Genomic DNA, 22,848 nt, shown 5'->3' on the forward strand with positions numbered 1-22,848 from the left:
TAGTAACCCAGTGATAGTGCACCTAAGAAATCAGAGTGTATTCCCTACACAGCCACTGTATTACCTCTCCTCAGAATTCAAAACTGGAATCACTAGTAGGTGTCCTTACTTAATCCTTCAGTATTTTGTGAGTGTATACCTAGAAATGAACAGTATTACACCTCAACACACCAATGTGATACCCCACAGCGTCTGCAGTTGTGATTGTAGAGTACTGTCTTCTATTATGCCTTGTGGTACCCCAGAGATTACTGTATTCTAACATTGTCTGCTATGGTACCACAAAGACTGCATGCCTAAGAATCAAGAGTTCTGTTTTCAAATACACTTTTGTGGTATCCCAGAGACCATACACTGAGGATTTGTTTGTGCTGTCTCTATTCACCAATCACTGTGGTACCTCAGAGACAACATACTTAGTATGCAGGAGTGCTGTTGACTGTTATAATCCGTTATGGTACCACATGGATTACATAACAAGGAACACAGACTGCCATGGTATTTCACGGACTGTGCAAAGGAAATTGCTGCTTTTCACCACTCCTAGACTACAGGGTGACATTTCTCATGACACTGCTGTGATGCCCTGGAGACTGCACAAAAAGGATTAGACAGTAGCATTTTCTACAAGCAGTCTTTGTGGTATACTTCAGATCGAAGGCTGCCATGCTCTATCACAACTCTGTGGTATTCCGGAGACTGCATACCTCACACTGGAGTGTGGCAATTTCTATCATAAAGCTGGAGTACCCCAGAGAGTGCACACAAGGATTGAGAGTACCACTTTTCAGGACTTCCAAGATGGCTACACATTGATCAATAGGTTTCACTCCCAGTGTGAAAACTGAAAACTCAAAATAGGAAGGCCATTAAAATGTACTGATGTATGTAAAATTCAGTTACTGGTCTGTAATTATGCAGCCTGGATGCCAGCAAAGAAGAAATTTGAGGAAAGGAAGAGAAAAACAACCATAAAAGGAGAAGAAAAAACTTTGGCTTGAAAGAATCTTGCAACTGTTCAGCAAAAAGTAGTTCCAAGTTTTGGCTTTGGTACCTAGGACTGCTTCCAACAATTTAGAGGAAAAAATAAATCAAATGCACTCAGGTTTTTAAAGTAAGTGAAACAATTAAGGAATATATAACATCAAGCAACAAAAGGCTGGAAAAATAGAAGAAGCATTAACAACCTATTCAGATTAGCTTATAAGACTGTAAAAAATCAGAAGCTGAAATGAAAAAAGTCTGGCTGAGCAAGAGGCTTCTCAAGAAGAGCAGTCTGAAAAATCGTACAGCTAGAAAACAGCGCAGGAAGAGAAAACTGGAGATTTTCTGCTGTACCACAGAAACTAAAAGGAACACACTGCAAACAATTCTACAAAAGTACAGATAAACTACTGGACTGGTGTTGCAGAGTAGGATTTGTTAATAGTGAGGTTACATCAGGTGCATGCTCTACCTCTGGCCATAAGAAAACAAGAGACACCCTGTAGTAGTAAAGACTGTAAATCATACCAGCAGAAAATGTTGCTCCTGACAAAAGTGTAGCAGAAGGGAAAATATTAAAAATTGGGGACGACAGAGTGTTTATGAAAAATTATTACTCTATGCACACCAAGCAGAAGAAAAGCAAGTTTATTCCAGCAATCAGGGAATATTGAGAGGCAGACAGGAGATCAAGCTGCTGTATCTGGTTTTCTTCAGAATATTTTTTCCCTGGAAGATAAAAGACATTTTTTTGATGTTGAACCAGCTAAAGAAGAAAAATGTCTAGCCATCAAAAAGATAGAAAATAAATAGAACTGAACTCTGCTTCTCATTCTTCTGACAATAAAAAAGCCCAAAGGGAGACTTTGCCAGTCAAATATTTCCATTGTTCCAAACAAAAAATGCTTGTGTGAATGAAAAAGCACAGAAGTTGTCAAGAAGAATCTGAAGTACTTTGTACTTTATTTATTTCAGTTTGATTACCGGGGAAGTCCACTGGGCCACGAAGTACCCATTTTCAGTGGAGGCCCGGGGAGAAAAGCTCCAAAGTCAGTACAATCAATTAAATGTCCAAACAGTAAGAATACATAATAAGAACAAACAGTAAGAATACATAATAATAACAGTGCAAAATAATAAGAACATAAACATTTTCTTTTTTTTTTTAGATAATTTGCAATATTGTCTTCTTTACAGTCAATAGGAAGTAGGCTAAATCATTTTGGGAATTAGAAATGAAGTCTGAGAGTAGATTTGTGAAGGGGTAAAGAGGGGCTTAGTGTAGAAAATCTGTATGATTTATATAGGGTGAAAGCAGGAACATATCCATTTGGAGGAAAGGTGTGAGTAGAGTTGGGTCTTGAAGTGATCTGTGTTAGGTATAGTCCTCAGTGATGGAGGGAGAGAGTCCCATTTTTTGCCTAGAGAGAAGGATAGTAGTAGCTTGCCAGCGGAATGTTTAGGTCTGTGAATGGAGATTAGGTTTTGGTGTTCTGATCTCAAAGATCGTTTTGGGATGTAAGGGGGAAGGATGTTGGATAAAGTTGGGCATTTTTCTGGATAGAATATTAGTTTGTGAGCGGTTGTTAGTTGAAGATAGTCAAGGTGGTTAGGGAGTTCTAACCAGTTCAGAGATTGAAGGGCAAGGCAGTGGTGTGTTGAGGTTTTGGATTTAGTGGCAAATTTAGAGATCTTGTTATAGGCAAGCTTCAAGTTTAGAGGTGAGGGAAGCAGACAGATTAGTTAGAAGAGGGGCACCATAAAGGAGAGAGGGAAGGAGGTAGGTAGTTGCTAAGGTGTGCCTAGAGGAGTTTGAAAGAAATAGATTATTCCTGTAGAGCATGCCTAACTTTTGGTGTTTTTTTATGTTTTGTTGTATGTGGAGATCGAATTTGAGGTGTTCATCAATGATAATGCCAAGGAGTTTAGCGGAGGGGACCACTTCTATAGGAGTGTTGGTTTGGCTTAGGATGTTGAAAGTGGTTTTGACAAATGAAGAAGTTTTGGTAGGGGGGAAAATTAGTATTTTAGACTTATTGGAGTTGAGGGAGAGATGGTTTTTGTGCATCCAGTTTTCTGTTGTGGAAAAAGTTATTTGAGTTTTGGACATAAGTTCAGAGAAGTTTGGGGCAGCACAGACTAAGGTAGAGTCATCAGCGTATTGGATGACTGTAGTGTTAGGGAGGGCGGAGTGAAGGTTATTTATGAAGATGTTCAAAAGGATGGGACCGAGGATGGATCCCTGAGGAACACCGGTCGGAGTAGGTAAGAAGGAAGAGGTAGAGTCCTTCCATCTGACAACCTGAGATCTGTCAGAAAGGTAACTGGAGAACCAGGAAAGAGTATTAGGGGAGAGATTAAGTTTGGAGAGATGAGAGAGAAGGTGTGTGTGGGATATGGTGTCAAAGGCTTTAGAGAGATCTAACAGAACAGTGGATACAAGAAGACCAGAATCTCGGGCTTGATTAACAGTTTCTAAGAAGGAGAGTAGGGCAGTTGTGGTGCTGTGGCCAGGGTGGAAACCATGTTGGGTGGGAGTAAGTAGCTGATTAAGAGTTAAGTAGGGTAAAAGTTGGTGGTGAACACATTTTTCTAGAATTTTAGATATTGGAGAGAGAAGGGCAATACGGCGGTAGTTAGAACTTGAACCACAGACTGGTGGATGGGAGATAGACAGCATCAGGAAGAAGACCAGTAACAACGTGATATTAGTGAATAAATGGGAGACTATAAAGCATTAATCCCATAAGATACAGTAATGTGAAATTAAACTTTGCCAGAAGAAGATGCTGAAAAAGACTGGAATTTTGTTAACTTGTTAAACTGATAGGTGAATTGTAAATCACATATCCCAATTATGATAGACACTGAAGAGACTAAAGAAGTAACTGTAAGCAAAACTATTATTGTTCTTACTAACATTTGTCTAAAAGGGCCGCTGTGGTGCAGCGATTAGCGTTGTCACCTCACAGCAAGAGGTTCTCCCGTTTGATTCTCAGCTGGAGTGCCTTCTGTGTGGAGTCTGCATGTCCTCCCCACGGTCGAGAGACATTAAAGATATGCAGGTAGGTGCGAGCGTGAATGGGTGTGCTTTCCTTGAAGGTAGGGCGTTGGGCTGGCAACTTGGCACCGTAAAAATCCACTACCAATCATTAGCGGACCGGAGTTACATTGTGGTGACCCTAACCGGGAAAAGCCGAAAGACATTACTTTTACTAACATTTGTCTAAAATTTCATGAAGTAAATTGCACATTGTATTGCAAAGCAGTTTTGATTAGTGTGTAGTCAGAAATATTTTCAATGCAAGGTGGGGTGGAGTATTACTAGTGATTGCTGTATATGTTAAAAGATATTAAAGCAAGAAAGTACTTTTTCACATCTGGGCTTTACACTGTAACAATATAAGAAAGGCTGGAGAGAAGAAAATTAAAGTCAACATGATGCTGTGATCTTGAATCGCTGGTGTTAAGGATATAAAAGTGTACTGATCAAATTATATGTAGAATTAATATACAATTTCCCATTTTATAGAGGTGGCTATAAAGATTAATGTCCTTGGTTTGAGTTACAGACATTATGTCAAGCTAACATGTTTAAAAATAACAAAATGATGAGACACTGAAAATATTAGCTCTTTTTGATACTGTCAAAGCAGACCAGAAGTCCACAGGTGCACATAATTAATCATGAGAAGGCTTAGCAGTATGTTCTGGGGAAATTTATAAAGATTCTTTCATGCATCTAAAAGTCAGCATCTTTTTTTTTCATTACCAACTTGGAGATAAGAAGTCTGTGGGTGCAAGCAATTAATTAGCTGTGAGAGGTCTGAACACTGTCTACTGAATGAACAGTACAAGGCACAGTGCTATTAACATTTAAAGGTACGTTGGCAAACAGTCCAGTGAAAAAGAAATGAAATTTGAAACTGTGGAATTAAAGTAGTTGCCTCCCTTGCAGCCTTAGTCTATTAAAACAATATAACACTGCACACTTTATTTAAAGGTAATCAGTGCACTTTCTCTTATGGCTAAAAGTTAATGTTTCCTGAAATCATGCAAGCTATTTATACATCAAGGATGAGATTGAGATAAGAAAAGAAGAGACAGCAATTAGTCTAAGTATTAACACAGGCCGTAGCATGCACTTCAGTATGGGTAACCCTAACTTTAAATTAAGTAATGTCTGTGGGTGCAGCAGTCATTTGGGGCAATAGCTGCTATATGAAGAGCTGAACTTCATTTCCTGAAAACGTACATAATTGTGTCTGTTTTGAATTGAAAGAAGATAGGGGTTCTGAAAATTAATTTCATTTTTTATTTATGCTCTGCTGCGACGACCCCTAACTGGGAAAAGCCGAAAGACAAACAACAACTAAGCAAAAACTCTTAAAAAAGGTGATACTGGTTCAAACAGACATGAGAAGAAGCAAATACATACAAGATCAACCTGTTAAGCATTAATATGTGCATGTACGCTAAAAGTTGAATATATACATTCAAAAGAACTGTCAGGTCAGGCAGGAAATTTGATTTTATTTAATGTTTCTTACTCTTTTCTATATTAAGAATGACCTATATTACATTAAATGGACTACTCTAGCCATCGCAAAAAAAATCTGCTACAAGAAACAGGAAGAACAATTCCCTTCCTCAGTCTGAAGAATTCCTACTTCTGGATGAAGTAATTCATAGAGATAGAACCTAAGAAAATGAGAACATCTAAGAAGCTAACCGATCATAAGCTATAGTTAAAAATTCAACTACTTTAGAAGATGAAATTAATCAGTTATAAATATTCTGAATCATTACAGATGTCATGAGGATTTATTTGTTTATTTACTTTTTACAAAACACAGGAAAATAAAACGCTGCAAAATATAAAAATGGATTCAGGCACCAATGTAAATATTTGTAATACTTTTCTTTTGTTTATTTGAGTCAAAAATGGCTGTTACTTTATATATTTAAAAGGTTGTTGTTGTTGTATGGTGTTCAATTTAAACATTTTGTTCTTTTAAGATAACACTGTATAGTAATAAAAAACAACCAATTAAAATCTTAAAAAAGAACGGTCACATAACAGGTGACACTAATACCTTTCTATTACAATGGCTAGTCTACTCACATTAAAATGAAATATAAATGACCTTACAGATGCAGACAAAAAGCAGAGTACTGAATTATATTAATAAGTGCAGGCTGCAAATAATAATGTTGCAAGAGACACACTCTGATAGAAACTATTATGCAATTTTGACAAAGAAAGGATTTTAGGATGGACATTCAGCAGAATATCAGTGACAAAGAAATGGGGGGCAATAATACTGATTGCTTGACGAGCTTTAATATTTTATAGATGAGGAAAAAAGACAATAATGGCAGATCTGTAAAAGTAAGGTTATGGGTTGGGAAGGAGGATTACACCATCATGCATTTAAATTCCACCTAAGACTGTTATTTTGGAGCTTAAGAGAATTTTGGGAGAAATAATATGTTTTTAGCATGGGATATTATTTATGGTTGGGGACTAGAACCTGGTTTTCAATAGTATGGATGCAACAGGGGACCTAGAAGGGAAAATATAACAGAGAGGTAGATTTCTGGAAAGATATATGGGAATGGTTGATACGGATAATATGAATTCAGGAGTAGAAACCCAGACAGAGGCTGCAGTAGTGCAGCAGTTAGCATTGTCGCCTTACAGAAAGAGGTTCTCCAGTTCGATTCTTGGCTGGAGTGCCATCTGTGTGGAGTCTGCATGTCCTCTCTGTGGTCGTGTGAGTTTTAAAGACATGCAGGTAGGTGTGTATGTGTATGTGTGTGCCTTCAGTGAAGGGTGGGCGCCGGGCTGGCAACTCAACACTGTAAAAACGTCACTGCCAATCAATCTGCAAACTGGTGATCCTCTGTGGTGACCCCTAACCAGAAAAAGCCAAAAGACATTGCAGACAGATGTGACATATTACTCCCCAAAGTACAACAACTGGGCAAAACTGGACAGAAATTACATTTCACAGGAATGCTTGTACTTAAATGAAAGCTCTGAAACATCTCCAATAACTATTTCAGATTGTGCACCAATTAAGACCAAGATAAAGATGCAGGTTACTGAAGTGAAAGTGAGACACTGGAGCATTCCTACTTATTTGTTAAAGACGGGGGAATTAAGGAATGGGTAGTGTAAATGATCTGAGTGTTACTAGGAAAGAGACACATTTTTTTTCAAAAAGGATAGCTAATGAGTGGGTTGAAATGAAAGAGGAGTTTAAAAACATGGTAGAAGTAAGAAAGATGGAGATATAGGAAAAAGTAATTGGAATTATTCTGAGTGTTGGCAAAGGTTAAAGTATTGCAGAATAAGAGAAATATCACAAAATAAGTACAGCAACTGCAAAATGCTAAAGGAAAAACAAGGAAGTACTTGGATAATATGCATGAGTGTAGAAAGGTCACTGTTAAGAAACTATTTGATAATTCCAGAAAACAAAAACTTTTAGCACAATAACTTAGGCAACAAAAGGTAGAAAAGGTTACTGCCAAACTTAGGAAGCCTATAACGAGAGCACCACTTTTTATTACTGGCCACTTTCTTGCTTCACAAACTGCACGCCTAGGATTAAACAGCATAACTTTCTAGCCAATGAAGTACTCCACAGATCAGAAATCTAGAATTACAGAGTAACATTTTTTATTACAGATCATGCTGGTACGCCAAAGACAGCAGACCTAGTATTAGGAAGTACTATTTCTACTCACTTGACCATTGTGATAACAGACTACAAACCAAACACAGCACTGTAAAAGTGTTGTTTCCTACCATGAAATTCTGTGGTACTCCAGAGAATGTACACCTACAGTTACAAAATGCCCTTTTCTATCACTGACCACTTTGGGACTCTAGAAAATGGACATCTAGGATTCCAGAGGTACCATTTTCTATCACTGGCCACAGAAATGCTCCTAAGACCAACACAACAGCAATGAAGTGTGCTGTTTTCTACCGATGACTGCACTAGTATCACAAAGACTTCACATCTAGCATTGAAAGTGCTGATTTCTATCAATGACTGCAGAGATATCCGAGGTACTGCACATGAAGCACTGGACAGTTCTGTTTTCTATCAGTGACTACTGTACTACCCCAGATAGTGTACCATCAATCACTGAACCATACTGTCTTGTATCACTGACTACTGTAGTGCACCAGACACTGCACACCAAGCACTGGAGAGTAATGCTTTATGAGTGATGACTGTAGTGCCCCAGACAGTGCACACCAAGCACTGGGTAGCAATGCTTTATCATTGACTACTGTAGTGCCCCAGACACTGCACACCAAGCAATGGATAGTAATGCTTTATGACTACTGTAGTGTCCCAGACACTGCACACCAAGCACTGGACAGTAATGCTTTATGACTGAATACTGTAGTGCCCCAGACACTGCACACCAAGCACTGGATAGTAATGCTTTATACATAAATACTGTAGTACACCAGACAGTGTACATCAAACACTGGAGAGTAATGCCTTATGACTGACTACTGTAGTGCCCCAGACACTGCACACCAAGCACTGGATAGTAATGCTTTATACATAAATACTGTAGTACACCAGACAGTGTACATCAAACACTGGAGAGTAATGCCTTATGACTGACTACTGTAGTGTCCCATAAACTGCACGCCAAGCACTGGATAGCAATGCTTTATGACAGACTAGTGTAGTGCCCCAGACACTGCACACCAAGCACTGGATAGTAATACTTGATGAATAACTACTGTAGTACCTCAGACACTGCACACCAAGCACTAGATAGTAAGACTTGATGATCGACTACTGTAGTGCCCCAGACACTACACATCAAGCACTGGATAGTAATTAATGCTTTATCACTGACTACTGTAGTGCCACAGACACTGCACACCAAGCACTGGATAGTAATACTTGATGACTGACTACTGCAGTGCCCCAGACACTGCACACCAAGCACTGGATAATAATTAATGCTTTATCACTGATTATTGTAGTGCCTCAGAAACTGCGCACCAAGCACTGGATAGTAATGCGTTATCACTGACTACTGTAGTGCCCCAGACACTGCACACCAAGCACTAGAGAGTAATGCTTCATCACCGACTACTGTAGTGCCCCAGGCCCTGCTCACCATGCACTGGATAGTAATGCTTTATGACTGAATACTGCAGTGCCCCAGAGAGTGTACATCAAACACTGGATAGTACTGTTTTCTATCACCGACTACTGTATAGTGCACATCAAGTATCTATCACTAGCAGTGTAGTACCTCACTGTCTGCACACTTCTTGCTGAACAGTGCTGTTTTCTAGCATAACTTAGGGTTTGCTTCTTTCTAGGACATTGCAGAATCACTAAGTGATTGATTATATGTGACTTGGAACACCAGGGAAAAACATAACCCCAGTTATCTCTCCGTGCATTCTACAAACAACAGAATTCAAGTTCTTAACCATGGAAGTATCAACAGATAATTCATCTAAAGCCATGCTGTGTCTATTGCAAAGATGGTCTACAAGTTGCTGCCATGCAAACTTTCAGGCACCTTTAACCATCAAACCTGGAAATGTCACTGGCCTGTAATAACCTATGGTATAGCCAAGTCCTCATTTAAGAACACAGAGACCTACAGCACCGTTAAACAACATGGAATAGTCTTTTCATTTGTTGTCTGTATCTGGCTGCACCTGAGAAAGCACTGCATGCCTAACACTGTCAGTGCCTAACATCACCTGAGTGTGACGGCTGCTCGGGGGGACGTACCTCTTCATCAGTGGTAATGTATGTCATGGCATTTGCGTACATGTTTAGAGCTGTCTCTGTTGTTTCATACATGGTTGAAATTCAAGAGTCTGATGCACTGGTCATATTCTGTTTCTATTTCTGAAGCAACAATTACTTTGCACTTGCCGCAGCAGCAGGTGTTACTTTGACATTTTATCACTAGTGCCTCACTGTAAACAGGCTTGCCCAGCAGGCTACACCTGGTGAACAAAATGCAGTAAAATAACACAAGTTATGCACACAGAATTAGTGTAATTTATGTACCTTTCTGAGACATTCTAGCTTTACTTGTAGAGCTTGTGAAGTTTCCGCTATGAGAAGACTGTGATAAAAGTTTGTCCTCATTCTTTTGTTCCTTCCCATCTTCTGATAATGACATGGACAATGAAAACCCCTCTTGTTCCACTGTTTGTTCATTCTGTTCATCTACAGCTAAAAGAGAGAAACAGTAATGAGTAACAACTACTTTCAGACCACAACTGACACCCATGCTGTAATTTCTGCCTTTATACTGACCAATTTACTCATAATGCTCTAACAGAACTTAGTAACAGAAATAAATTACTAAGACTGACAAGAAACCAATATACAGTTTCACACAACGGAACTATCTCAAACAGTCATATACATGTATCAAACAAGATGTGATAAAGTCAAAAATGCATGTTTTAATTTATATAACATTTCTGAAAGACTAGAGACTTTAGAAGAAAATCCTACTCTCAATTCTTCAAAAACTAACGTAATAATGTTAAAATCACTAAAAGCACTGGTCTTCTGAAAGCATAAACATCAGAACACTAGGAAGAAATGACTAAAATTAGCAGGGACAGAACCCCCACTTTCCAACCCTTCCCTGATCGTACATATTTTAACATTTAACAAACACCCTCCAAGAACTTAACATCTCGGAAATAGGTTATATGCAGCTGGAGGTAGTATGCAACTAACAGGTTTTACATCCTTGTTTTCCAAATTACTGTTTTGATATGTCAGTAGTTGTTTAGAGCAAATCAGGAGTCAAACAGTCTACTTCCACCATCACAACTGTCTTGCTTTTAATGCAAATAAAGCAAGATGAATTGCTATACATTTAAATAATTTGGTTCTTACAAAATTTTAATGTTACTATGATTCAGCCTTAACATCAGACCATCAACTTTTGTAATTCTAGATGAAGTGAGCCATTCAAAAAATGCTCAACTGATTAACAGTCTTAAGTCTGAGTTTTGGTAATAATTTTAGTTGCGTTTAAGTGATCATTTTGGAAATTATATCTTTGAGGCTTGTGTAGAAGAAAAAAAGGCATGTGTATTGACACACCAAAAGAGGCACAGAAGCAGATGGCTTAGGTTACACGTTCTGACTATGCTTAACTGTCAGCATTTAACAATGCTTTGGTACTTGGCAGACAGCTGGGGTCATAGAAGCAAGTAAGGCAGCAGATGATACTGGGGTTTGGGCTCCTGAATCAATATACAAAACAACTTGAATTCCCCCACAGATGATTTCTGTGAGTTTTTGAAAGAATATCATGACATTGTGCTATCGTCGTACAATGATGGGTGGATGGCAAAAAAAGTCAGTAGTATTAAATTGCCAAACTGCTTATATTGAACAGAAGCTGGGTCATTTGGAAGATAAGGCAAGAAAGAAGTGCAAACTAAGATTATGTGGAGTATTGGACAGAGAGGAAGCTTCTGACTATATTGAATTTTTGGGGAAAAAAGTCATAAAAGAAATTTTTTTCTAAGATATTGGGAGGAGAAAAAGTATATTGATTTTTGCAGTCAGTGGCTGACTCTGAGCAAGAGAGATATGGGTGCAACTTGAGGGCAGAGTACATGCAAAAAACTGCATACTAGAACCACATAGAGGGAAAAGTTTAATAGGCAGTTTTCAGAACAGACAAAATGTGTAAAGCATACAATAAATTTCACACCAACACAGGTACTTTTTCAAGTATTTGAAAACACTTTAAATTTCAACTTTAAATAGTATCAGTAGCATAGTCACATGACCCGCATGGTCCAATTAAAAACAGTCAAGGTTTTAAACTTCATTTGCTCAATACAGGTTTAAAACTATAACATTCATTTAGACCTAGTTTAAGTTTAATCTAGTGATCCATAAGTATTCAGCATTTTCAGCTGATAACCTCATAACTCCACCTCTAGGAATAACTTGCAACAACATAAAACAAACTTAAGCACATAATACCTTTTACAGATTTTGACTATAGATATTAGTGCACAGACTACAGTAAGTGAATGGCATCATTGCTTTAAAAAAAAAATCTGTAACAGCACCATGTTCGTTATGCAATATGTGATATGTGTAACATCAACAAACATGTAACAGCACCATGTTAATTATACAGTAACTGACATATGCAATACCAATACACCTGTAACAGCACCACGGTAATTGCACAGTAAGTATAAACTCAGTTTGCTAGAAAAGTGGTCCAAGAAAAGAAGACAAAAGTAGCATTGATCATTGAAATTGCAACACCCAGTGACTACAGTGTCTTACGTAGAGAGAGAGAGAGAGAGAGAGAGAGAGAGAGAGAGAGAGACAAAGTTATAAAATATCAGGATTTGTAGGCAGAAACGAGAGCAAAAGATACCCAGACAGTTCCAATAGTAGTAGGAGCAGCAGGTCTTATAAAAAAGAGTCTACAGTCATATTTGGATATGGTACCAATACATGTAACTCCATACGAATTGCAGGAGTCGTCATTACTGGGCACACTGCGGGTGCTGCGAAGAGCACTTCTGGCTGGCATCAAAGATTGAAACAATACTAATTTCATGAACTTTAACTGTACTTTGACTTAGGAATGGGGTCCACTCCTGTCATAGTATTAGAAACCCAAAAGAAATGGAGAAATTAAAATAAAATAAGTGCATACATGCAACATTACCACACCTGCAGCACTACCTCCATGACACTAATTACACAGTAATTAATGTGCACCATCATTAAACCTGCAACAATATCATGTTAAATGCACAGTAACTAATGTGTATAATAACAGTGCCTGCAGCAGTCCTACACTATTTAAATAACTGTGCTGCAACTCCCCTTGGTAAACATCATCATTCTTCTATGGAGTGTTAGCACCTTTGACTTGGATCCAAAATTTCAACTTAAACAATCATATTCATTGTAAAGGGGGAATGGAGCCCTCTCTACAACCCACAACCAAGGCACTGGAGTAAGCCAGTAGAGAAGGAAAAGGAATGAGGAGGGCAGAAGCCTGATCATGTCTCTTTACAGGGGATAAAGGATGTAGTTTTTGTTGAAGAAAATAATTGCAAACATGGGGGATATGGCAAAGATGCATCTGCTTACAACATGAGTACAGCATCTGAATAGGATGTCATTCACAAACTGCCTCCTTCCATGCATGAGCCCAATGCATGCTAACCCCTTGTATGCTACCGAGTCACTTACAGGGATGATTAGGGTTAAATGTTAAAAGAAAGACCTTGAAGCTGCGGTGGTGCAGCGATTAGCGTTGTCGCCTCACAGCAAGAGGTTCTCCTGTTCGATTCTCAGCTGGAACACCTTCTGTGTGGAGTCTGCATGTCCTCCCCGCGGTCGAGTGATGTTAAAGACATGCAGGTAGGTGTGAGCATGAATGGCCATGCCTTCGTTGAAGGTTGGGTAGTGGGCTGGCAACTCGGCACCGTAAAATCCACTGCCGATCATGAGCGGACCGGAGTTCTGCTGTGGCAACCCCTAACCGGGAAAAGCTAAAAGTTAAAAGACAGACCTTGATGGTCCTCACAACCAATGACCTAATTGGAAGAGGTTCTCACTCAGGGCTAAGAATCAATGAGTGTTAAGTTGTTACCCCTTACAGGACTAACAGCCAACAAGTACTGGAAGAATGTCCACCCTGCAGCACTGAACCTGAGGTTTAAAAAAAAAGTCAGTCTAAACAATGAAGGCAAAGTTGTGGAAATTCGGCAAAGCAATATTCTACTCTACAGGACATCACACAACTACAAGTCACAGGGAACAGGACTGATGTAATCTTTACTACCAGAAATACAAGTAACGTGTTACCTTTCTCTGCATGTTCAATAATTTGCCGAATCGCTTTCTTCAGGCTGTTTGCTCTCAACATCAGCTGCTCCCTCGGTCGAAAGATCTGCGGTCTGGGTGTACATGACGAGGTATTGGATCGATCACTGCCAGACTCATAGGTACTACTTGACCCCTCACCATCCTCCTGTTCCTCTGCAATAGTTGGAGGTGGGTTTGAGAGTCGAGAAGTGGCTTGCGACTCTTCATTTAATGCCTTTAGTAATGAATCAAGTTTTTCCTTTAGGACAGAGCACTAAAACCCATAGACAAAAAAAAGGTTATGTTACTATATTAGAAATGATGCTCGTGCACCGACATGAATAGCACAAGTGGGATGATGCAATCACAAAACAGATTAGCAAACTTAGATTAAGGCTGGGGAAGGAAAACACAGACAGACAGAAACATACAAGGGAACATTCATAAAACACATGCAGAAGATTGTTTCTAGTACAAAATTATGACACCATTCCTCAAAATATCACTCTAAATAAAAGTAAACCATTTCCTTCTACCTTTAGTGCCATTGTCTCAGACTCCTCTGAACTCTCCGTTGTTTTCTCATATGCCTTGCCAACTCGAGCAACAAAATCTTTTACAGTCTCACAGAGCACCCTGCACAAAATTAAAAACATACAGCAGCAGATAATACTGGTTACCATGAACAATTCCATGCTAAATGTACAGTAACTAATGTGTACAATAACTATGCCTGCAACAGTCTTGTGTTATTTAAATAATCGTTCTACAACTTCCAGTTTGAAACTTGCTTTGGTAAAAACCATCATTCTTCTAAAGTTAGTACCTTTGACTTGGATGCAACATTCCAACTAAACAATCATTTTCATTGTAAAGGGGGAACTGACCTCTGACAGAGTAAGAATAAAATACATCAACTGAAGGGAGGCCCTGTTGACAACAGATAGATTACTGGAATGTTGGATTGAGTTGGTGGTCAGGCTTAAAGGACATCTTGTCATGTAAGGTAACCGCCTGCACTGCACTGTACAGTCAGCTTTGGAGAGCCCATCAGTGTATGAACTCTACACGGACAATGTAAGGCAATGTCAAGTCGGAGTGAACATTCTTCTGCAGATCACACAAACGTAACAGGATCAACGGGTGGGTTACTGATAAGGGATCATGAATGCGTATGGGCATGAAGACACACGACACACCAAAAACAGTGACATGACTAAATTCTCTACCTGGTGTGAACAAATGACAAAGGAGAGTGAAATACAAATATGCCATATGAATCTGAAAGTCTCCAGGATTAGCCAACTCTTTCTCTGTATGCATGTGAATTTTGTGACAGTTACAAAAAGTCCCAGTAAAATATGGGACAACATAAGGAAATAATGAAGAGAAATACAGCTCATGGAAATGACTCAAAGTACAGTAAACAATTTTGATATTCTCAAGTTACATAAAAATGTCACACTTTACAGATCCACATCCCCAGCAGAAAAGTACTACTACAGTTTTGTATCATAAACGCTAACAGCTACGCAAACAGCACTAAATCCTTTCTGAAGGGCTCAAAACATGCGAAAATAGAGTGCAACAGCCTAAAAAGGTCGGTTTCCTAGACAATTAGCAATGAAAAAGAGACCAAGCACTAAATAAATCATTCAATATTAAGACAGCATCACCAGTGCAGCATGACCAAATAGGAACATGTTACATAAAAAGTACAGTTTAACAGAACCATGTTACTGATGCAATACAGCCTCAGATGACCAGGTCACAGAAACAGCACTGTCTAACATGACCACGCCAGAGATCCCACACAGTCTAACAGGAGCATGTTACAGATACCCAAGAGCTTTCACAAATAATGAACACTGACAGAATGGTGCCAGATGCACTGAACAGCGTAAAAGAACTTTGTCACACTGAAAAATCTAACAAAAAAGAGCCATAACGTAGTGGTGTCATAGTGACCAACCAGAATGGCAAGACCACACGAGAAGCAACACCTTAAAAAAAAATAAGACATACACACAAAACAGCCTGACAGCATGAAATCACAGCAAATGAACATGGTGACAGGACCAGTCACAGGCATAGGACATCTTGACAAAATCTGAATCACAGATACAGAACAGCCTGAAAGATGTACATCACACAGAGAAAGAGAAAAACACCCACAACCGACCATATCACAGTACATTAACAGGTAGAACACATCCCTTATTGACGGGTGGGGGGGGGGATCTGTAAGATACTAAAGGCATAGAAATCCATGCCATCCTCTTGACCCTAGGTGACATATATTGGGTAAAATTGGGTTATACTGGCTAGGCTTGTAACGGCTCTTAAGCCATTAGCCTAGTAATCTTCTATGAATCTATGAGAAAGGAAATACCACAGATATTGAACAGACTGGACAAGCACATGTTACTATACTGAACTGCCTGATAAGACAATACAGCAAATGAAGAGCACTACAGGATATCACCAGATGCCAAACGAACTGAAAGATGCACATCACGTTGAGGCACAGAACAGTGAGACAAGACCATCTTAAAAAAATGAACAGCCTAGAAATGTGCCAGTGGTACTGAACAGCCCAAGTGAACCATGACCGAAAGAAACTACAAGAGAAACACCAAGAAATTAGTCTATGTTAACCATATACTGACCTACAGGCTGAACATACTGTGCTTCAGATACTGAACAAGAACATACAGCAATACAGAGCAGCCTGACAGAGTCACATCACAAACACTGAGCAGCTTAACAGGTACATGTCACAGACGCAAAAGTATCTGTCCTGGAGAACTGCCAGACATCAAATAAACTACATCACTGAGAAAAGTATGGCCTCAAGTTCACTTCACAGTAATTAAACAGGTGGACAATACAGTGCCACAAACTACAACCAGCAAACAAAGAAGGATCATGTCACAATTTCTGGACAGTCTGACTGGATGATACTACCGACAACAAAAGAAGGGTAGGGCAAAGTCAAAACCGCAAAAACCAAGAACTAAGACCAGTAACAAAAAATCGACCTGGAAGCTGACACCACAGTTAAACGATAGTCCAAACTTGCTCTTTATTGTAAAAACAGATGCCCAAAACGTAACACAAGCGCTTTCGCTAGGATGTTCCTAGCTTTTTCAAGTACAAAGACACATTAAAACAATTCAGCTTAAATAGTTGCTTGTCATCAAATTAAAGCAATTTTATGCCAATTAAAAGTTAATTAATTGATAGATTCATGAATTAATCCATGCCATTTCCACTGTTTAAGTAGCTGCCTATTAAAAGGTTATGCTCCTAAACAAATATATACCAAGTATATTGTTTTATATAAAAACCTTTTTCAAACAGTAATGTGTTTCATTTAAAACCATATGAATATGCTAAAAACATACACATTGTGCTAAAAAACTGACTAACATTAAAGAGGGGGTCTCTTATTTTTTCTTTAAATAAATGCAAAACCATTGTGATTTCTTTACTCCTTTTAGGGTTATAGAAACTGAAGTGAAAATGCATACTTGTGAATAATAAACATTAAATGAATCTGCCAATACAATGTGAGGCTATCAGTAATAACAAAAGCTTACCAAGCAAGGGAATGGGTACAAACAATCGCAGTGTGGACCACACATGTAGGGAAAGAAAAAAGAAAAAAGAAAAAGAGGGGAAGAAAAAACAATCAAAGAAGAAAGGGAAACCAAAGATAAGCTCATAAATAAATGGCCTTTTCTTCTGACCATTGCCTACCCATAAACATACACTGCCAACAAGTATAGCCCTAAATAAACTACCTTAAAGAATAGGAGCATAACCTTTTAATAGGCAGCTACTTAAACAGTGGAAATGGCATGGATTAATTCATGAATCTATCAATTAATTAACTTTTAATTGGCATAAAATTGCTTTAATTTGATGACAAGCAACTATTTAAGCTGAATTGTTTTAATGTGTCTTTGTACTTGAAAAAGCTAGGAACATCCTAGCGAAAGCGCTTGTGTTACGTTTTGGGCATCTGTTTTTACAATAAAGAGCAAGTTTGGACTATCGTTTAACTGTGGTGTCAGCTTCCAGGTCGATTTTTTGTAGGGCAAAGTCAAGCAAATAATATGGAAGGGACTGCATCACAGATAACAAGTGGAGCCATCTAACCCATTTGAAATGGCATAAGCAATGATGTTTTATAAGGGAGTGTCAGACTGTAGAAAGTAAAGTACCAAATGAGGTGACCATACACCTTAACAACTTACATAATCCCTTGTGTAGAAGGCTTCATAACGAGAATCATACAGTTACAGCAAAGTCATAGTTGCTCAAGCTCTCGTCACTGCACATGATTAGAGAAAATGGTACTTGCCAAAATTCCCACATCAGAGGAAGAGGTCTTATTCCCTAATAATAACAACAGTTCAGACACCATTATCACAGCTTGTGATGAGGTGCAGTGATTCTCCTGCACACTAAGGTATATGAGGCTTTTCTCTTCCAAAGGACAGTGTCAGCAAACTGATTTTTCATGTAACAATGTAGAATGAAAGGCACTCAAATGACTGAACCAACGCTACTTCACTGTTTCCTCACTACCTCCTTTTAGCAACAAACTTGGGTGGGATATTTTCCATTAAGAAAGATGATGCACATCACCCTTGCTCTAGCAGTTTTTTTTGTTTGCTTGTTTACTGAAGCATATGTTCATGGCAGCAATTTTACTACTTGATGTAGTAGAGTCTAACAGACCGTCCCCTACAGGGGGGAAAAGGACACTGTATGGGCACTTCCATATTACAAATCTGGTTTCAGTAAGAGCTACCTCCAATAAGAAAATGAAACACTGGATGCTAATACAGCAAAGAAAGAGGACTGTCCCCAACTATACATACAGTTTTTTTGTATGATGTATAAAGTTCTTTTTCACCCTGTCTTGGACTACTGGTCCATTTGCTCCTCATCATCGGGGCAACAGCCAACAGATAGGGACAATCAAATGAGACACTCATAACAGGAGTTTTTTTCTTTTCTTCTTTTTGCGGCTCTATTCCCACCGTGCAGGCCCAGTAACACACTCACAGACTGGAATGCAATGGATGTCAGGGAAGGCACATCACCCAATTCCACAAACTTCATAACCCTTCAAGATAGCCCTGCTACTCTACCACTCATCCTGTCTTGAAGTTAGCACTCTCATAGGGTCTTCAGTATCCACAGGGACGTTATCCACAGGAATGTGCAACTCAGGCATGCATGTCCTCCCCCTGGTGAAAGCATCCTCCACTGACACACAGGCTGCTAATTAGATGTGTCCTTGCTCACAAGCTGGTGGTACTGTGAAGAAGTGAGCAGCAGACAAGAAGGGAGAATGAACCACTTAGTGCACCATCATCTGAAGAGTGCCAAAAGGAAATCTAATCCTCTAGATGGAGCTGGGAAGTACAGTAATGTCAATGTTTACCCACAGCCTAATGTTTTGAAGCACAAGGTCAAACACTTGATGCAGTCAGACAAAAAGCGTTGTTAGACCTCTGTAACTCCCAGTGTAATCATATACACAGAACATGCAACAAAAGTACAGTCCCTGTGCATTCACACAGATGGCACAAATGCAAAGGATCAGTCTGTAGGCCTCTATTACTACTAGGGAGCTCTCACAATGCAATCATAAAGGGACAATCTTCAGGTCCCCCTCTCATTTTCAGTGCTCACACAAACACATATGGAACACAGCCATAAAGGTAGAGAGTTCAGGTCTCTATCACTCCCAGTGTAGTTCTGTTTACTGCAGACAAAGGACAATCCTCACGCCTTGCCACAATTGATAAACATGACAGTCACAAAACAAGAGTTTTCTCTCACCCTTTATTGCTCCCAATACACGTACGCACATGCTACAAAGGGAGTGTCCTCACACTTCTACCATTCACAGTCACAGTACATCCACAAAGGAAGAGTCCTAAGGATTGTGTCATTGATCTGCCTCCACATATATGTTATAGGTGTAACGGAACACTCCTCATGTTTCTATCACTACCAGTGCTTCCCTTATACTGCAGCCATAAAATAACAGTCCTTATGTCTCTGCAACTCATAGGAAGGACTTCTCTCCCCAATACACATGGTACAGTCAAAAGGAAAAGTACTCACCCTTATCACTCCTCATACACCTACAAACATGGTGCTGCCACAAAGAGAGTCATCACTCTGCTGCCACTTGCATGCAAAGTGCAATCACAGAGACAGTCTTCAGGTCTTTGCTACTTCATTTTCCCTCAAAGAGATGATGAAATAATAAAAGACTGAGTCCTCAAATCTCTGATCCTCAACATATTCACATGGATACTTGCTGAAATTACAGAGAAACGTCCAAATCTGTCACATCTGAAGCAGTCAAAACCATCTCAAAGCCACAATGAGAAGCCTTTAGATCAGATCTAACATTCCCAATCTGCTACACACACACACACACACACACACACACACACACACACACACATACAATATAGACACAAAGGACTAATTCTCATATCTATATCACTCCTGACATACTCACTCATGTATTGAAGCCACAGAAAGGTGAATCCTGAGGCATCTACCAGTGGTACTTTTCACAGAACATACCTCACAACCTACATCTGATGAAATGGAACATCTGACAGATGTTTTTCCTCCTGTAGCTGCACAGTCTCTTGATGAGCCCATTCCAAAACCAAGGTTGCTAGTATCAAAATTAGAAATCCATCTACTAAGCCTGACAGAGCTGTTGATGTGAAACATTCTAGCAAACAGTCATTCAAATAAAAATGAAAGTGTTGCTCTCTGATGGGACAGCTAGGACTCCCTCTAAGAAATGCATGTTTCTGACTGTTGTTTAAGCCTAGTTAGCGAGCTCTCCCAAAAGAAGTTAACATACTTACTTTGCTGAGGAGATGACAACCGAATGCTGATCTGAGGATAGAATTTTTGATAAATGAGCAGCAACTGAGTCTTCATATAGCTGGATTTTCTGTACCTAGAAAAAAAGAAATTCACATCCTCAGATCATGACATGCAAATGTAGAGCAAAACAGGGGATGTCTATGATCCCTCTACAAGTACTGCTCAAGACCCTCCTGTGCAGTGATCTCCTGGGAACGCTACCCAAGCCACCAGTGGCACCCACCTTCAGCCTGACAATGTTTTTGTACCCCATTTTCCCCCAATTTTCTGGGGTAAGCAATTAATTTCTTCTAGCTCTCAGTTCTCAACTCAAACATGTTGGATCACCCTACCTGCACATGAAGTTATAACACAAGGAATTCAATACTGGTCATCATATAATACTGTCTGTCCAAAAGTATCTCCGGGAACCCATTTGAGTCAGATACAGATGTGAGCCTACCCTGCTTCATATCTCTGTGTGGTGGGAACCTGCAGAGGTCCACATACTGCAGTTTTCCATGTAATACTGAAAGTATAACATCCGATCACAAAACAGAGACAGTATATTCCTGTACATGTGGCTGCATGTTTAAATATTTAATAATTACAAACATGCTTTGTTTCATGCCTCTGGTCTTCACAAGAATGAAAACAGCTAATAGGAGACCACTTCCCCTCTGCTGGAGGAAAAACAACCTAGCAGCCATTCATTTTTTCACTCCAGAGCTGAAACAAAGACAACCTAGGCTCATTCCAAAGCATGGTCATCACAATAAGTAGCAGATAACCTACTTCACTGCACAATACACGGTCTAGTTCATACACCTAAAGCCTTGCCATTCTGCCATGAATGTGGCAGCTCATTCCAGGAATATTCTGCTCTTTTAATGGGAAACCATTTCCTTCTATATGATTTGACCTTTTATTCCCCTCTTCCTTAACTGAAAGAAACTCTTCATTCCTTACTATGAGGCACCTAAAAAGTCCACATCCTGTTCCATTGTTTTCTTCCTCAAAATATCTAGCTCTACACACTCAAATGCATCTGTATCTCTCACCACAACAGAATGAATATTCTTCAAAAATGGGACTACAAAATATACTGTCTTTCTACGTCAGAAATGTCAGTACTTCAGGTTTGGATAGAATCAGTTCAATACACTGCAATTCATACACCACTAAATGGTACTCTAATAAAAGACAAACCAAATAAAACTAACAATTCAACCGGCTCTAACATTTAATTTTTTCCTCACTTGGACTCAACCGTTCCTATTTTTCAAGCTGAGCAACTGGACTCTTACTTTCTAGGTATGCACTGACATGCATTAACAAAGATATGTCACACTGCTACATTTGTACACACCAGTACTAAGAAATGTTAATTTAAAACTACATAATCTTCTGCTAACATCTAAAAAATGCATAATCACCATTGCAATGTGGCCTGTGTCATGGCTAATAAGGAGTTGGGACCAGACAACTTACCCGATTATCAAATGTTGATAATGAACGCTGCGAAAAAGGCAGGGTTCAAGCAAAGTACATGGTTACCATTCACTACAAGATCTGCTCAGTATCTGCTTACCTCAGAGTCTTCACTGAAGTCATCTGTCGCAGTGGAGGAGGATGTCCGATGAGGGAGTTTGGTCTCGTAAACCATGATGCTCCACCTTCAGAAAAATGACATTCAACATCCTTTTACCAGCAACATCATGGATTTCACTGCTGTGACAAACTATTCTACAGATTCACATTACACACACTACCAAAAGTATACGCTGCCAATGCAACTTACAAATATACAGACTACAGCAATAAGCTACATGATCTTGCCTGCATCTGACGAGCACAGACTCATTTAACATATCAAGTAAAAACACAAGAAAAGGAAAAGCCTTTTTGTTTGAAGTAATCCACTGTTGTATACATATAGCATTTTGCGGGCAGACAGTTAACCAGAGTAGAACATACATGTTCTCAAAATCAGGTTACAAAAGGTGAAACAGTACTTCTTTGAGAATTACATTGTCCAATTTTTTTT

At 39.2% G+C, this 22,848-nt stretch overlaps 1 protein-coding gene across 1 annotated transcript in view; it reads right to left on the minus strand.

Moving 5' to 3' along the window:
• Positions 1-22,848, minus strand: part of DGKD (diacylglycerol kinase delta) — a 1,200,459-nt gene that overhangs the window by 284,272 nt on the left and 893,339 nt on the right. Inside the window, exons 12-16 of the mRNA XM_044070581.1 lie at positions 22,393-22,477; positions 20,801-20,895; positions 14,417-14,516; positions 13,881-14,154; positions 10,068-10,235 (exon numbers count right to left, since the gene is read on the minus strand). Coding sequence (XP_043926516.1) covers positions 10,068-10,235; positions 13,881-14,154; positions 14,417-14,516; positions 20,801-20,895; positions 22,393-22,477 — 722 coding nt within the window. The remainder of the gene's footprint in view (positions 1-10,067; positions 10,236-13,880; positions 14,155-14,416; positions 14,517-20,800; positions 20,896-22,392; positions 22,478-22,848) is intronic.

Source organism: Protopterus annectens, chromosome 4.part1 (assembly GCF_019279795.1).
Source record: "Protopterus annectens isolate FY-2018-M chromosome 4.part1, PAN1.0, whole genome shotgun sequence".
NCBI classification, from domain to species: domain Eukaryota; kingdom Metazoa; phylum Chordata; order Ceratodontiformes; family Protopteridae; genus Protopterus; species Protopterus annectens.